General features: G+C 44.8%; 2 protein-coding genes and 1 long non-coding RNA gene across 8 annotated transcripts in view; 1 reads left to right on the top strand and 2 right to left on the bottom strand.

Annotated features, from left to right (window-relative positions):
• KIF24 (kinesin family member 24) overlaps positions 1-5,699 on the bottom strand; it is a 65,524-nt gene extending 59,825 nt beyond the window's left edge. For 2 of the 6 annotated variants that reach the window (XM_033857947.2, XM_033857948.2), the window contains exon 1: positions 5,429-5,699. The gene's annotated coding sequence lies outside the window, so the exon portion shown is untranslated. The remainder of the gene's footprint in view (positions 1-5,428) is intronic. The other 4 variants (XM_019934966.3, XM_033857949.2, XM_019934967.3 and 1 more) reach the window with 4 other exon arrangements.
• Positions 5,700-5,777: 78 nt separating this feature from the next.
• On the top strand, positions 5,778-16,599 carry NUDT2 (nudix hydrolase 2). The gene is made up of 3 exons (XM_004318498.4): positions 5,778-5,931; positions 13,813-13,946; positions 16,005-16,599. Exons 2-3 carry the CDS (start codon positions 13,820-13,822, stop codon positions 16,319-16,321), a joined length of 444 nt encoding a protein of 147 aa, XP_004318546.1. The 5' UTR covers positions 5,778-5,931; positions 13,813-13,819; the 3' UTR covers positions 16,322-16,599.
• LOC141278962 (uncharacterized) lies at positions 8,202-13,816 on the bottom strand. The gene is made up of 2 exons (XR_012332472.1): positions 11,269-13,816; positions 8,202-9,943 (listed from the first exon to the last, which is right to left on the bottom strand). It is a non-coding gene; the product is annotated as an uncharacterized lncRNA (long non-coding RNA).
• Positions 16,600-17,684: the final 1,085 nt, after the last annotated feature.

Genomic DNA, 17,684 nt, shown 5'->3' with positions numbered 1-17,684 from the left:
AAAAATAAATAAATAGGGCTTCCCTGGTAGCGCAGTGGTTGAGAGTCTGCCTGCCGATGCAGGGGACACGGGTTCGTGCCCCAGTCCGGGAAGATCGCACATGCCACGGAGCGGCTAGGCCCGTGAGCCATGGCCGCTGAGCCTGCGCTCCACAACGGTAGAGGCCAGAACAGTGAGAGGCCGGCGTACCACAAAATTAATTAATTAATTAATTTTTCAAAATATACATATATAACAACTTTATTGAGATATAGTTCACATACCGTAGAATTCACCCATTTAAAGTGAATTCAATGGCTTTTAATATATTTACATACTAAACCCCCAACCCATCCAGCCCTAGGCAACCACTAATAATGATAACTTTTTTAAAAAGTCATCGAACCCACTGTACCATTAGTAACAGATAAAATACAAACCCAACATTCTCAATGAATTTGCATTAAGATGTTTGTGTACCCCACATTAGGCATAAGACCCCTAATTAAGAACACAAGAAATGCATTATTATCAGTGAGAGATTAAAAGGTAGATAATAAAGTATACACTTTTCCTCCAACAAGGGAATTAAGTTATTTCAAACTCTAGGGATTATTCTATCTATAGACCACTGGTCTTAAAAGACAAGGGATACTAGACAGCTGCTTAAAACAACAGCTGCAAAGAGTGAGAATATATGATACCTAATGTAATTCTTAAGGCTGGATGTGAATTTGGGGATACAAATCATGTGAGTTATACCCAAAAGTAGTTTTTGAAAGATTGTTTCTTTTTGTAACTGAAAAACAAGCTTCACCTTTGTTTATGGTTAAGTAGCTAATGCTTTGCAATTACTGCAATTCCTTTCAAGAGCCCCACTATGACATTTAAAAATTTCTAAGTCTGGTGCAAAACATGGGAGCAATCACCTAAAAATAAGCATAACAAAATTGTTGAACCCAGTTATCTTAAAACAGTTCAAGTATTACCTCTCTAAATATAGAGGTTTAATTTTGAAAGAATTCCCAGGAACAGGTGGTAACCAATATTGGGTTTAAACTCAGTGTTTTATTTTTTAAATCTTGGTCTAATCCAATTGCAGAAGTTGTCATTTTCAGATTTTTTGCCATTTTGCAGTTATAAAATACTTTCAACAAAATATATCTCACATGTTTAATTGGAAAAATAACGATTACAATCAGTTTTTATGAATTATTAAGATGACAGAGATGCTTTTACTCAGGGTTACATCCTCTTGGGAACCGTTGCCACAATGGCACCAGAAATTATTTCTAAAGGAGTGATGCTGAGAAAGCAAAGAACGATTAAAACAACAATTCCATTCACTGGGATCTAAATTATTAATACATAATTATGCTACCTGATTAATCTTCCAAGACTTTTTGTGAGAGATGGACGTTGTCATCACCTCACTTTATACAGATGAAGAAACAAAGGCATAATTTATTAAAAACTACATGAATTTGTTTTTGAAAGTGATTAGATATCTATTTGTTGGCTACATAATTCTACACCACTAGTTTTAACCAATCAAATCCCAGCATAAGCAGGTAACTTAAAAGACTATAAGAGGGCTTCCCTGGTGGCGCAGTGGTTGAGAGTCTGCCTGCCGATGCAGGGGACACAGGTTCGTGCCCTGGTCCGGGAAGATCCCACATGCCACGGAGCGGCTGGGCCCGTAAGCCATGGCCGCTGAGCCTGCGCGTCCGGAGCCTGTGCTCCACAACAGGAGAGGCCACAACAGTGAGAGGCCCGCATACCGCAAAAAAAAAAAAAAGACTATAAGAGACACAGTACTGCTCCTCATTGCTTGTGAAATCTCAACTAGTCTTTTTGGCCTGGATATTGCACAATGTTATTAACTGAGTACTTTCAGAATTCCAGTGTAACTTTAGTTCACCTCACAATAAAACTAACAATCTTACAGTTGTCTTGCAGCAAAAACATGCAGGTATCACTATCAAAATGTCCTCATGATTCAGCATCTGAACTACTTGTCAATAACCAAACTCATTAACTCCCCACAAAATCTGTTCCTCCATCTCTTTGTTCCTTGGGGAAGTGAGGGCTGAGGTAGGGTAAGTGACAAAATACTATCTATCCAGTCACTCAGAGCTAAACTAGGAAGCATCCTTAGACTCCTCCTTCTCCTTTAATCCCAAATCTGATCAACAGGTCCGGTCAATTTAATCTCCTAAATATCTGTCAGATTTCCTCTTTGCTATCCTCATTCCTACTACCACAGCCCTGGTGGTTCTGCCTCAGATGGTGGTTCACCTAGATCATTACATGTCTCTTAACCGCTCTCCCTGCCTCCAGTTTTGCCCCCTCCAAACCATCCTCCACACTACAGAACCAGGTCATTGTTTTGAAAGCACAGTTATGACCATGCTGCTCCCTTATTTAAAACCTTTCAGTGGCATCCTGTCACCTATCTAAAGGACAAAGTCCAAGCTCCTTAGCATGTCCTACAAAGCCTTCTACAGTCTAGCCCATTCCTCTCTCTCCCACCTACTCTTCAGTTTAGTCAGCTTATCTCTGTGCATTTATTCACATTGTGCTCTTAAATGGTCTCCTCCAACTCTCATCAAACCTCACTTTACCTGTCTACCTCTTACCCATTGATTAAAACACAAATGAGTTCTTTTCTGGTCTCCCCAGATGTGGTTGGATTTCCCTTCTATGTTCATATCATACCTTTTGCATATCTCTATCATTGCAGTTACATTCTGTAATAATTATCTATGAGTATGTCTATTTCCTCCATTAGAATATGATCTTGTGGTCAAGGAATGTGTCTTATTGATCTTTTTATCCCTGGAATCTAATACAATGTCTGGGAATAATAAACATTCCATAATTATTTAATGAATAAATATCCCTACACTATTTTTAGAACTATACAAAAGCATTTGATACCATTTGCAGTCATAGGTGATAGAAACTTTTGTATCAGGGTAGTTTGATTACTCAAGAAAACTAAAGCAGAGTTGGTGGTGCCCTGACTCACTGCCCCTGAGCAAAAAAATGAAGGAAGTTTCTATCACTCAAACGAATTGCTATGGGCACAGTTATGGTCACAGTTACAACAAAAACCTTTCATCCAGTCATTCAAGAAATAGCTTGAGGGACTTTTATGAGCTGGGCCCTTTCTAGACACTGAGGAACAAAACAGATAAGGTCACTGCCCTCAAGGTGCTATTATTCTAATGGAAGGAGATAATCAATAATCAAATAAGCAAGATAACTTCTGATGGTGATAAACGTGTTTCTCTGAGTTCTGGGAGCTGCTGTAGCAAATTAATCAAACCTGAGGAGGGGGACGTGGGAACCTCCAATTTGTAGCCAAATCTGAGAGAAGTTTGGGTATCTGGGGACCTAACTAGTTGTGATTGGCATCTGAAGTGGTATGGGAGCAGTCTTGTGGGACTAAGCCCTTAACCTCTGGGACCTGACACTATCTCCAGGTAAACTGTTAGATTGAGTTAAACGGTAGGACACCCAGCTGGTGTCACAGAGAATTGTGGGGACCCCGCATATTTGGTTTTTCCCTACACAGGAAAAAGACAAACTTGTGGAAAACTGAATTTTTCCAGTACGAATGGTACCTATTAGTTTATGCCTATGGAAAAGTCTTCTTGTTTAATAGGATATGAACATCAAAATCCTTGAGACAATATCTCGGAAAGTATACAATGACCACAACACTCAAAAGTACAAGAAGTAGAATCCTATTACTCATTTAACAAAATCTGTTGAGGGCCTACTCTGAACAAATTATGAATAGGTTTGCTGAGCCAGCGCAGGAAACTGGATTAATTCATCAATTAAACTGAAGGGATCTGAGAAGAGTGGTTCAATCAACCCCTCACTTTACAAACAAAACTGCAGCCCAGAGGAAGAAACTGCTGTTCCTCCTAAACTGGAAGATGAGAGAATCATGCCCTAGTTTACCCCAAGGACATACTATGAATAGCCAAAGATTTTCATTAACAACATAAACCAACAGTTTTTAATGAAATGTTATGTGGGCAGTAGATTAATGTATTATGCTAAGAAAAATGTAATATTTATGTAAAGCCCTTGATATGATATAGTGCTTTGCACAGGGTAGATGCTCAATAATGGTAGCTATTACTTCCAGCTATATGGTCTTTGGAAGGCTGAGTGCATGATGTCTACCTGGCATCAACCGCTTGACTAAATTGATAATAGAGCCACATGACTTCTAATCTAATTCAAACATTTGATTTTCCCCATGGAAAACGTGAAATCTAAAAGGGCTAAATGACCTGCAAAGCCAGCCACAGTGAGAGAGACAGAGCCAAGACCAAACCCTGAATCCCCAGTCCGGGTTCCATTACATGCCACAGGTATAAAGTTTAGCTATAAGGTTATGTTCAAAGTTTTATAAGAAGGTAATAAGAACAGAGCTGCTATACCTGACTTTTTTCAATCCTTTCATTAAAGTCATCATTGAGCTATGATTTTGATATAAGAATCAACAAAGCATATTGGGAATATAGCCTTAGGAGTTAACAATGAAACAACAGTCTTGGTAATGCAGTTCTATCACGGACACCTGATAAATGGATAGGCTACCGGAGCAGCTGTTTTATGTGCCGAAGTAGAGAGACTACAAGCAGAACAGAAATACAACAGAGAAAACACTTAAAATGTGACAACAGCTGTGGGTCATTAAGAAACTGAGATCAAGTCTTTTGGCATACAGCAACAACAGAATGGTTTGTTTTAAGTAAAGACCAACCGGGAGTCTAATAAAAACACTGGGAGACCCAGACTAAAAGCCACAATGCGGGAAGAGTTGTAGTAAGCAATCCAAAAGTTTTCCCTTTCACGAAGAGTGGAAAGCCCAACCGTAAACTTTCAGGTCCTTTTGCATATGAGATCAGGATGCCCTCCCCCTTCCCCCATAAAGATAAAAAAATAATCTCTGTATGGAGGGAAAAAGGGGCAGGGCATAGAGGGGAATGCAATTTATTTGTGGTGAATTAAATTCAACTCAACAAATATTTCCTGAAAACTCTACTATGTGTAAAACATTGTGAAAGATGCTTGCCTTGCCTCAAAGACCTCAGAATTATATGGTAGAAGGGAAGAGAATGGGGTTCACCGAAGTACCCAAGGAGGAACAGAAGCTCTCTAAGAGAGGTTCCAGTCAGGTCTATAGGTTCAAAGGGGTAAAGAGGACTTCGAGACTCAGAAAAGGTTTCACGGGAGAAGTGAGGGAGACGGTAGGCGAGTGGGTGAACGTTCGGACCATCGGGAGAGGTCAACTCCCAGTTCCCTCCCAACTGCCCGCCTCCTCACGCGCTTGGCGGGCGCCCTGCGCACCCTCTCCCGCGGGGCAGGCAGCAAGGCTCCCGAGCAGCCCACCCCGCCCCGGTTCTCCCCTGCCATTTCTCACCTCGGAGGCTTCCAAATTCCTCCTCTGTCTGAAGACAGGAGAAAAAGCTGACAGCAAAGAGCCCCAAGGCGGGCGACCGAGGCGTGCTGTCAGCTCAGTAGCTTGAGCCTGCCGCCAGGCCGCACCCCCATGGTAACGCCGCCAAGCGCCGGTTCGAACGCCCGCGCCGACGCCAGCGCGCTGGCAGTCCAGCACCGTTCACCAATGGGTATCCAGGGAACTCGTGGACGTGGGCCGCCTTCTCTTCTAGAAGACCAATCAGGGAACTAATGAAACAGTGGGCGTATCTCTCAAGTTCAGTCTTTCGGTCTTTCAACCAATTACTCCACTTAAGTGAAGATCTCGCGATGTTCTAAGCGAGAGAACCTCACCTTAGAGGCGGGTCCAGAATCCTAATGCCCGGAGCTGTTGGTCGCCCAAAGCGCAATGGAGCTCTCCGGATTGGTCGACGTACCCCAGGTCTCCGTTCAAGGCCCGCCTCCTGCCTGCTTCCACTTCGGAAGGTGAGTAAACCTTAGGGAGGGACCACTGGCTTTAGTTCTCCGCGGCGGAACTGAGGCTCGGAGATATGGGAGTTTGCGGTTGACTAATCTCCCGTCGCTGTAGGGTCAGAGGTGGACGTTCCTTCCTGCAAGCTGGCAGTGGGGCGTGGTTAGGTTAGGCCCCAGACGCTCGCAGGACCTCAGTTTTTCTATATGCGTAGGGAGAAGGGATCAGTGGCCCAGCGAGCTTTGCTTGCCCTCATGCAAGTGGTGATCGGGTGGGTCGTCGGAAGCCCAGAGTTCCGTGTGTAGGGCCCAGCGACTCGAGGTCCATTCCTTCCCCTCCTTGGGCCTCAGTTTTAACATTGTTGTTACCTTTTAAGCCCTGCGTACTTTCCAAAAGAGGTTTTATATTTTCTAATAGCTTCATTTATTGAATGGATAATATCGTGGCAATTATAGTAGAAGTAAAGAAAGTCACACGAGAGTCCCACTACCTAAAAAAATAACTTCCTTTTTCCTTGTTGTGGCTTGGTTTGGACCTTATGTATTTATTATATCTCCTAAGGGGAAAATATATGCATGACAAATTAAAATAAACTGAATGCAATCAAATAGGCAAATGTAGCTAACGTAGAGTCGAGGCTGAGAGCAGTGATGTTGGGAGACAGGCAGATCTGCTTTTGAGTCACTACTCAGACACATGTCTGAGCTGTAAATTCCTTTTTCCTCTTCTGAAAACCGTCAGTAGTGCCTCGTGGGGTTGTTGTGAAGATTAAGTGAAATAACAAAGGTAAAGCACTTGGCACAATGCCTGACAAGTAGTAACTCTTCCAAAAATGATAGCTATTATCTTCATAATAGAAACAAGCAAATATACTAGCCAATGGAGCCAGCAGATGTACTGTAACTGAGTACCCAATTTAGTTCAAAACTTGTCAGTTAAATAACTAATAATTCAGGAAGCAATACGTTCTTCAAAAGAATGGAATTTCTTCCTAGTAGCTATATCAAGAGGAATTTATCTTGTGGGGCCATCAGGGATATACATGGTGTGATCACCGGTAGTTTTGCAGAAAATGTGAAAAGCCATTTCTTGATTCAACTGTCAATAAAAGCTAAGAGCATGCCCTTAAAACATAACATAGAGAAGCTTTCTGATAATCTTGTATGATAACAGGGGTAAGCGACACTCGTATATTCAGTATGTCTGTGTCAGACCCTACATATACATTATTTCTTTTAAACTCTACAGCAACCGTGAATAGTAGGTTGTTGTTTCCTTGTTTGTAAGATGAGGAAAGTGAGGCCTAGAATAGTTAAGTATTTTGCTCAAAGTAAGACACTGTTAAATTAGGGAGCTAAGTCTCACTGTGAAGCCAGCCATGCTTCTGTGTTGTGCCGTGCTGTTTCTGACTGAAAGAGGATGAAAATACTTAGAATACCAGATGTACAAGCAGCTTTACCCAAATGGAGGGAGGTGGGCTGCAGAGATACCTACAGTGGAAGCAAAATCTTTCTCTAACAGGTAATTTCAGCCTTGGGAAATGAAGAGATGGGATGAGGTGATCACTGAACTCTAGACGCATGTGTCCATTTACTTCGTGGGTAGTCTATCGCACTTCAAATTCAACTTGTCCCAAACAGGAATCATTTGCGTACATTCTACTCCTACTTCTACCTAGTCACTCAAACCAAATACCTCTCCCTTTCCCTCTCCCTTGGACAGTGAAACAGCAAATAGTGTTGATTTTCTCTTTGAGACCTCTCAAATTCATCCCTTCCTCTCCTTTCTCACTGCGTCTGCCTTAATTTGACTCTGTATCATTTGTCATCTGGACTGTTTGCAACAGGCTTGTAACTGGTTGGCCTCCTTACCTTCTAATTCTTTCTCCACTTTCATTGCTGTCAGAATGTCTCTGTAAAATGTCAACCTAACCATATTACAGCCATGTCCAAAACCAGTCCAAGGCTCCTCATTGCCTACGGGATAGAAACTAAGTTTTATCAATGGCATGTCATCTTGTGCTTGAGGGTCTTTGCTCACACTCCTCCCTTGGCCTGGAGTGCCCCTTGCCACCTTTATTCTGCTTGGTTAACTCCTAGTCATCCCTCAAAATCCTTATGGCGTACCCCTTGACCTAAAGATATCACCCCTTCTTTGCTACATTTACATCTTACACATACCCTTGTGAGGCAAAAAACACATTTGGTAACTTGTCTGTTTAAACATCTTCCACTTTCACTAGTATTCAGCTTCCCATCTACTCTTCAATCCTGTTACCACTGCCTGTCGCATGGGACACACTCAACAGACATTAGATGAGCGAATGAATCCTTTCAGGCTCTAGTATTAGAATTCCCCATGTTGGCTTTCCAGAATTGTACAGCAGATGGCACTAATAGGCCATTTAACAGATCTCCTTCACTAGAAATGATTTTTGTCCCAACCTTGTCTGACTTGGCTTCATCCTAGAAGCCAATATTCATGTCATTACAGGTGAAATCTCCTGTTTCCTCCCTCAGCCAAATAGCAAAGATAGCAAGATGACTCAGCAGCTTGGTCTCTGAGAAAAGAGTGGCAGATGCCCAGGGAAAGGTGCAGTTGAGGGAACATTTTCTTTGTCAATTTATGGTAGTTGGGAGCTTTTTTCTTTCTTTCTTTTTAGTTTTATCTTTTTGCTATTGTTATAAGAGAGAGCTTTATTCAAAGATGGGAGCCTCATTTCTGTCCACTCCTTTCAGAGACACAAAGTTTAGGGGCCTTAGACTACACTTTACCCCTCCAGGGTTGTCTCTGGGTACCAAGACCTTCATCTATACCACCCTCCAACTAAAACCTCTTCTGTGGCAAGGAGTCCAGTTAGACAACTTTAAAATCCTCCATATGAATCTAGATCAAAGGGTGGGAATTCTGGAACTGGAAATGATTTTATAAATCATTTTCGTGTCCTCTCTCAGGGCCACTTGTGCCCTAAGTCCTGCTCTTTCACAGTAAGCAAAGCAGTATAAAGGGGAAAAAATACAGATTTTGGAGTTAGACTTACTTGAATTCAAATCTCAGCATTCACAGGCCAGCTATGCCTTTGGGCAAGTATTTTAAACTTTCTGAATCTCAGTTTCCACATCGTAAACTGGAGATAATAATGCTTATTGTGAAGAGTTGTCTTGAGCATTAGAAAAGATACACGTGAAGAACCTTGCACAGGGTAGATGCTTAATTGATAACATGGTGGGATGAAATACTGTTTCTGCTAGAGGGATTTTACACTAGGAGGAACAAGTCGGGGGGTAGGATTTGGAGAGCTCTTTCTGTCTGTAAAGGTACATTTATGAGGGCTTTGAGGGTTGAACTATGCTTGCAGTAGCACTCTGATTAATTTGATGAAAATATTGGAACACAGCACATCAGTAGAGCCATTTATCTGTGAATTATTTTTTGGCACCTAAGTCCTGAACCTCGTATCCACAGAGAAAGCCAAGAGTATTTTTCGTTAGCTTCTGGAACCTTCTGATGACATTGAGGGTTTTTTTGTTCAGTTTTTTTTTAACCACCTAAGGCACTTTGCCACTTTTCTGAAGTGTGAATTGCCTGCTGTCAGCCTGGAGTTCTCACCTCCGCAATCCTGGCTGCAGGCATCTTTGCATATTAGACGCTGTGTTCTTTAACCCCTGAGGTTTGAATCCACTCAGAGTTTGTGCGTGCCAGAACGTGTGTGTGTGTGTGTGTGTGTGTGTGTATGTGTATGTGTGTGTGTGAGGGAGAGAGAGAGAAATCTGGCTACTTTCAAACCCCAGGACAGTTTCAGCTCCGTGGTCTCCAGAAAAACAGAAAGCCTCCAACAATAGCTCCATTGACTTTTATGTAAATGGCACTCCTCAGGAAAACACTGGGCTATTTCCCAAAGTCCCAGAACGTACCCTGAACATTTGTTTGAGTGGGAGGTGGGGAGACAGTTCTGTTGAGTCAATGAACATCTGTTGAGAGCTGCTGTGCTGGGTCCCAGGAGACAGCTCATAGTCTGGCTCTTCCCTGCCAGAGGTACAGACAGAGATTTACCATACTAGGCGTGCGTGCTTGTGGTGGCTTTGTACTGTGTCCACTTAGCTGAGCTGGAACTGAGTTTCCCAGGATTCCCTTCCTGTATGGTTCCAGTTGGGGTTGACCTCAAGAAAATTTTGTGCAAGATTTGGAAAACTGAAGTGAAGTAGCAGCCAGTACACTGTGAAGGACACCGGGCATGGTGGCATAACTTTTGACCCTGACCTGCTGGCTCACCTTGGTTGTGCAGGACAGCACCCAGGCCTGCAGCCCCCCAACTCCTGCTGAATCTCCTCCTTCAGCTGCTCTGAGAGTCCTAGGCTAGATGAATGTTCAGCTCTGTGGCAAAGGGCCCTTGCTTCTCCTGCAACTCACTGGAGTCAGTGAGCTTGGAGACAGTGAACAGAAGTCAATTTGTTCTCACAGGTTCCAGTTCTTTCTCTCCTCCACAGCCAGCTTTCCTTCCCAACCGCTGGCCTCCCCGACTTACAGAGACTTCAGGCCTAACACCAGATGCAGAAGTGACAGAGTTGTGTGGACTTCTCCATCAACTTCCTAATTGGACAAGGTCTAATCCCTATACTAAATTCTTACTTTACTGTGCTCATAGTGTTCTGTTTCTCTTATCAAACCCTACAGTAGAAGATTATTCAAGCCATGTTAAAGGCCCAGAAGATGGCATGATTAGAAGCCAGAAGGCTTCACAGGAGAGGTGACATCTGAGTTGTTGCTGAAAGGATGAGGAGGTGGTTAAATGGATGGGGAAGGAAGGAGAAATTCTAGAGGACAGCTGGCTCAAGCCAAGCAATTGAAGGGCAAATAGGAGTTCTGCCTTTCTGTCCTCTCTGTGGGTGCAGAGCATAGAGAGAAAGTGAGCATCTATCTGATCCTAGCTCTTCTTGTTGCATCAAGATGAACTGTTGGTCAGTCTGCTTCTTAGATGTGGTCACTGCTGAATACTGGTATCTACTGAGATACATTTTTGCTGGGTGCACCCCTGTCAGTAACCTAAGCCTCCTCCCCATAGGAGAATATTGGCCTGCTCCCCTCTCCCCAGTAGTTCCACATGGCCACCCCAGGCCTGTCTTTCTTGGCCCACCCTCCCATGCAGCAACTTTGTTTCCTCATGCTGTATTGGCGATAGCAGTGGTGTGGAGGGAGGACACTGTGCCCACTAGTCTGGGATCCCTAAGCTTATTGAGGGGTTCCAACATCCATTCCATGGGACTCCACTCGAAGCAGGGGCAAGGTGCCCTATACCTATAACTTGCTAATACTTTCTGAGCATCTTGATAGGAAAGCATGGGATCAGGTACCTGTTTCAGCCTAAACCTGGAACCAGTCATTTGAAATCTTGCTTCACGAGTTCTTTGGTGACAGGGTTCCTTCTGGCTTCCAGAGTAAGGAACGTTCTCAGCATAAATGGGGAGACCAGGGAAACAGAACACCATATTTAGTAAAAGCCTGATACCAGTTTACATATGAATTTTAAACTCAAAAAGAACCATACTTTACATAGTTATGAGCCATTCTTTTTCCACTGAAAATCTTTTTACAAGCAGCACATTTGACTCTACCTCACTTTTTTAAAGGCCTCATAATCTTCCATCATATAGATGAAATACTGTACTTATTTAACCATTCCCATATTGATGGATATTTGTTTCTGCCCTTTTTTTCTTTTGTGTGTGTGTGTGTGTACATCTTAAACATGTATTTGTATATGTCAGTATGCCTAGAATTGGAATTCCTGGGTCTAAGGGAATGTGCATTTTATGTTTTGATAATTATTACCAAATTGTCCTCCTAAGGGGATATGCTAATTTAATCTCCCACCACCAGTAAATGAGAGCACAGACCATTTCGAAAACCCATTTTGAGATTATTTCCAATCCTTAAAAACTCTCATTACAGGTATAGAAAGGTTTGGAAAGGTCACAGTGTTGGGTGTGCTTGGTTTTTTGAGTAAGGAACCACTGTTCTCTAGAGTAATATTACCATCTGTTGGTAGCCCTGAGAACTGCCCTGGAACAGGTTGTGATTTGGGTCTGATTTTTATGCCTTTGACAAATGCAAGGTCATCTTCATTGAGCACCAACAAGGGGGCCATGGAGACCATCAGCGTCTACTCCCGCCACACTTTTAGCATCAGCTCTGCCACCTATGAGCACCAGCTCCTTCTTTGGCCCTGGAATCTTGGAGATGAGACCCTCCGACTCGGGCCTCTCCCTGCCTGGGCCACTCTCTCAGGCCTCCGCTGCATTTGAGACACCTGGTTTTCTTTCAGTTCTGCTGTCTCACCTCAGAACCTTTGCCCATGCTGTTCCCTCTACCTGGAACACATCTTCTCTCCTCTTTCCCTTTGACAGCTTACCTTCTACTCATCCTTTACTCCTCTGCTCAAACATCCCTTCTTCCAGGAAGCATTCCTTGATCCCTCAGTCAGGGTTAAGTTACCAATCACACATTTCCCCTTTGGAGCACATACCTTATTGGCAATTATTTTTAAATTTGCTTAACTATTTGATTAAAGTCTGCCTCTTCCACTAGAATATAAACTATATTCTATATTCTTGTGAGGGCAAAGGCCAAGCACAGTACTTGGTACATAGTAGGTACTCAACAAATATTTGTCGAGTGAACAAATGGTACAGGTTTTTCTTTTGCAGGGCTTCACATAAAGGATCTTCCATATTTTTTGTTACTTTGATTACATGTCCTCCTTCAGATGATGAATTCTTTTTTCACTTCTGCAGATATTCCTACTCCCTTCCTGTCTTTTGTTGTTGTTGACATTTTTTTCTGAAATGGAAAAAAGGCTAAATGGAAAAGACTAAAAAAGTCTGTCTTCACTGTCTTTCTGATTATAAAAATAATAAATGTTCTCTGTAAAATTTCAAATAATACAGATATATATGGAGCAGAAAATGGAAGTCTCCCCATAATCTCATCCCCCCAGAAAACAGGATTAATGATGTGTATCCTTCAGACATTTTTCTGTGCATAATGAAATGTATTGAGATTACATTCCAAGCACTGTTCTAAAGCACTTTACAAAAGTTAAGTCATGTAATCCTCATAGCAGCTCTTTAGAGTAGAGCTATTACTATCCTGTCTTACAGCTGTGGAAACAGGCTTAGGAGCTAATCACACAGTGAATAAGTGGCAGAGCCAGAACTTGAACCCAGGCTCCAGGTTCACACTCTTGACTACTCTGCCAGTTCACTTCTGATGGGGTAGGAAAGAGACTTTCTACCATGTGTTCCCCTTTATATTTTGAGTTTTGAACCATGTGAATGTATAACATTCCAAAACGGATAAAAGATTGAAAAAAAATTAATAATAAATTTTTAGTACACTAAGCTACCCTTTCTAAGTGACCCCTCTGAGCCATCAGAAACCACATTGTTGGGGTCTCTTTGCTCCAGAGACTCAGGTTGGAGGCTGAGGGAAATGGGATTGTGAATTTGATGATAATATTGTACTGCATCTCTCCCATTCCCCGTACCTCTCCAGTTTCAGTGGGGTTGCTTCTGAGGATCTCCAGTCTCTACATACACATGCCAGCCCTGTTTTAGCTGGGAGACCTAGAGGAATTGGGATAGAGCTACACTAACAGGTAGGGACCAAGGTCCTGCAGTTACACACAAAGGCCTGTCTCAGCAGACCAGCTGACCACACAAAGGCCTGTCTCTGACACCTGGTTTCCCCCCATTGGTTCTCAGCATGCTGCCTCTGTCTATAGGTGATGAGGTCACTGTTAGCTGGTCTGTGCTACTCCGCAGCACCAGAGTGCTGCCCGCCAGTATGGATCTTCCCGTTTTGTGTAACTTCGAACATCTTTTTTGTTACGCCTTCAGATAGACCATGGCCCTGAGAGCATGTGGCTTGATCATCTTCCGAAGATGTCTCATTCCCAAGATGGAGAACACTGCAATTGAGTTTCTACTGCTGCAGGCATCAGATGGCATTCATCACTGGACTCCTCCCAAAGGTGTGAGGCCAGAGGGGCGGGCTTTGGGGAAATGTCAAGCACTATGCAGAAATCCACCCTGCCGGGCACCCTGCTAGGCTTGCTTCCCAGTGATTGTGTAGCAGGAGGGGGTGGGGTGGGCAAGAGCTCTTGATCCTTTCTACATACAAAGTCTCCATGCCAGGCCAGAGAAGAACTGGAAATAGAACTCTGTGGCTGAATTCCAGGGCAGAAGCAAGACCTGGTTTTCTTTCCTTTTTTTTTTCCTCTTCTCCGCGCCATGCAGCATGTGGGATCTTAGTTCCCGACCAGGGATTGAACCCGTGCCCCCTGCAGTGAAAGCACGTCGTCTTAACCACTGGACTGCCAGGGAAGTCATAACACCTGGTTTTCTTGCATCAGTCACCAGAGCCTCTGTGGTGAACGGTTGGGTAGGGGAAGAGGCACTGGGCTGGGAATTGAGGACCTTGGGGTCAAGTTATTATTGGGCTACAGGTCAGGAGCCCATAGTGAACAGCCCCCAGACAGAAGGGAGCAAGTGGGGTCGGGGAGGGGTGAACAAGACTCCAAGGTTGGAAGAAAACAAGGAAGTGGGAATAGGAAATAAAATTTCCACATTCAAGTTTCACTGAGGAGAAACAAGGTGAAAAAAAAGAGAAGTGTCACAGATACTATGAATAGGAATATTCACACTTGCCTCCTGATCACCAGAGTCACACTGCACGGTCCCTCTCGCTGAAAGATTTCAAAGGACCTCTCTGAATTTTTCCCTGCTTGGGCCTGGGGGAGAAGTTACCCTGTTAACACCGATGGGCAGAGTGCTGAATAGATGCTGCTGGGCAGGGTGTGCTCAGAGACTCCCACACAGTTCTGAGGGAAGGTCGGGCATCCTGGATCAGCATCACCTGTCTCACCACCAGCATCCCTCCCACCTTCCTCCCCTGGTGCATTACCTACCTGTCTTTGTGTCCGTGGCTATATGAGGTGCTATACAGAGAAAATTCGCTAGCAGCTGTGAATGAAAATGGGCTTTTAAGTCCAAGCTCCTGGCTGCTTTCTGTGGGAGCTGTGCAGCAGCAGCTGACTCAGGGCAGTGCTCTGAGGACCGCTGGGAAGGAGGAGGCTAGGATGTAGCCCTGTCTTTGAACTAAGAAGAGAACAGCTAAGAATTCCTGCTCTCTATGAGCTCCTGAACCAGGAGGCCCCCAGCAACTTGCTGGAGCCATGTGTTGACCGAGGCTGCCAGACCCCTCTCAGGCCTTCTTGGCACCCCCTGGGCAAGCTGAGAACTTGCAGGGAGGGCTTGAGGCAAAGCTGAGGGCTGCTCGCAGTCTGCAGAGCTTCAAGTTCTCTTACAACAGTTTCTTGGCAGTTGTCTGATTGGGTTTGGGCCTTGCCAACAAATTTTCTTAGAACTGGCTCTCAGCTTGTCCTTAGTCTAAGTTCCCATGAGGACTTTCCCTATGAAACTGGAAACTGGCCTTGCTCAGTTAGAAAGATGAAAACAATTTGGAAGAGCCTTGATAGCTACTTGGAAACAGCTGCTGCCGGTGCCTCCGTGCAGGGTTCGGAGACAGACCGTTGGCCCTGGGACTTCAGAGACCAACTGCAGACAGTGTTAAGTCTTCACTGTGCATTGTAGGTGAAGTGCTCCCTCTTCAGCCAGCTCCCACCTGGCAAGAAAGGACTGCCCCTCTTTGGGAAAATCACGTTAAGGTGTCCCAGGGAAGGGTCTCCCTGAGAATATGGGATGAAGAGAAGTCCAAAGAAAAATAAAGTAGAGGTCTGAGGGAGGCTGTCTCTCTCACCATCGAAGGGCAGTATTCTAGACCAGACTTGCCAAATACATGTTTTGTTTCACTCTCTGTAGAGAAGATGGGGTGGGGAAGAGGGATTGCCCAGACACCACAGAGCCAGACACTGCCTGCCCTGTACCCCATCCCTAGGCATGTTAGAATATTGCCAAAGCTTAGCAACACCTAGAAAAGTCGCCAGAGACCCCAGCTTTAAATCATCTGACCTGGAAAATCCAGCTTTGTTGAAGATTATATCCACCTCCTCTTCTTTTCTCCTAACCAGGCCATGTGGAACCAGGAGAAAGTGACTTGGAAACAGCCCTTCGGGAGGCTCAGGAGGAAGCAGGCATAGAAGCAGACCAGCTGACCATCATTGAGGGATTCAGAAGGGAGCTCAATTATGTGGCCAGGGAGAAGCCTAAAACCGTCATCTACTGGCTGGCGGAGGTAAAGGACTACGACGTGGAGGTCCGTCTCTCCCACGAGCACCAGGCCTATCGCTGGCTGGGGCTGCATGAGGCCTGCCAGTTGGCTCAGTTCAAGGAGATGAAGGCGGTGCTCCAGGAAGGACACCAGTTTCTCTGCTCCACAGTGGTCTGAACTGACCGGATCAGGGTCTTTTGCCTCCGTAGGATCCTTGAGGGTTTCTGAGGTGAACTACCTTTGCTTCCAGGGAAGCCTGTGCTGGTCTTTGGCTCATTATAGCAGATTGCAGACAGGCTGGTAAAATCAGCTGAGGACCCTCAGAGAAGAGCAAGCAAAAATCTCAGCTGGGTGGAAAGGAAGGGAAAGGAGTTTAAAAAAAAAAAAAAAAGGCCAAGCCCAGTGAGTGCATCCTTATACTTTATGAATAAACCTCAAGCAGCTTATCTCTCCTTCTAACCTGCTGTATTTATTTCATGGGCTCTTGCCTTGGGTGGGGAGAAAAGCTAGAGTTAATCAGAGCTCTGACCTTAGCTGGAGGGAATCCTGTGTCCAAGCACTGTACCCCAGAGAAGCTGAGGGACGGAGTCAGAATCAGAGAGACCCAACGCTACCGGGTGGCTCTCCTGCCTCTGGACCTCCAAGCACCCTCACCCCACCCCACCGGTGTACCTGAGACGTAATGACTTGTAGCGGACAGGATATACAAGCCAGTGGGACTGGAGCGCAGGAATGGAGTCTGCTATACAATCGGCCCACCGTATCCGCGGATATCAAGGGCCGAAGGTGGGACTCAAACATCCTCAGAATTTGGTATCCTCAGTGGGTCCTCAAACCAATCCTCCGCGGATAACGAAGGACGATTGTACTCGCTAATGTATCATTCCCTGGCACCAGGCACATACGTTATAGGTTCTCAGTAAATATTTCCTAAGGTAATTCGAGACCCAAGGAACATTGGAACAAATCCCCAGTCACAACAGGGAAAGGAAGGACAGGCAACCCTGGGCCATCAGGTCAGTGACACATACACTCCAACCTCCCAGCCCAGTCCTGACTCCCAGGGTCAGCGTGGTTGTCAGCATGACTGAGGCCACTGGCAAGGGGCAGGCCTGAGCCTGGGGGGCTCAGCTGGGCCACCCGGCAGCCCTGTCACTACCCCGTGCATTCCTCGCCTGCCGCTGCCTTCCCCGCCTTTAGCAAGCCCTCATCATTGGCATGTCTCTGTTCCCACCTGCTCCCTTTTTCCACAATTCAACTGTAAGATCCAGAGCTGCAAGAGCTGGGTCTCAGCCCTCTTTCCCCTTGCTACTAGGGCTCAAGGAATGCAGGGCAGGTGTTAGATCCTACAGCCCTTCCAGGAGCTGTTAGCAGCTGGATTCATGTGGATTTCATTAGAGGGTTGTTGCCCAATGAAGTGCAGAAGCTTGGATGGGAAGGGGCATTGGCAAAGGTCAACCTGGATTACCAGGGTCAAGAACAGCCACCCCCAGAGGAAGTCACCCAGGTCTTCGATCAGGCCTCCAGATGTTTTCAGTCA

This window comes from Tursiops truncatus, chromosome 6 (assembly GCF_011762595.2).
Source record: "Tursiops truncatus isolate mTurTru1 chromosome 6, mTurTru1.mat.Y, whole genome shotgun sequence".
Lineage (NCBI taxonomy): Eukaryota > Metazoa > Chordata > Mammalia > Artiodactyla > Delphinidae > Tursiops > Tursiops truncatus.
Note: the sequence above shows the minus strand (reverse complement) of the source record. Positions and strands in the feature narration are given on the sequence as shown.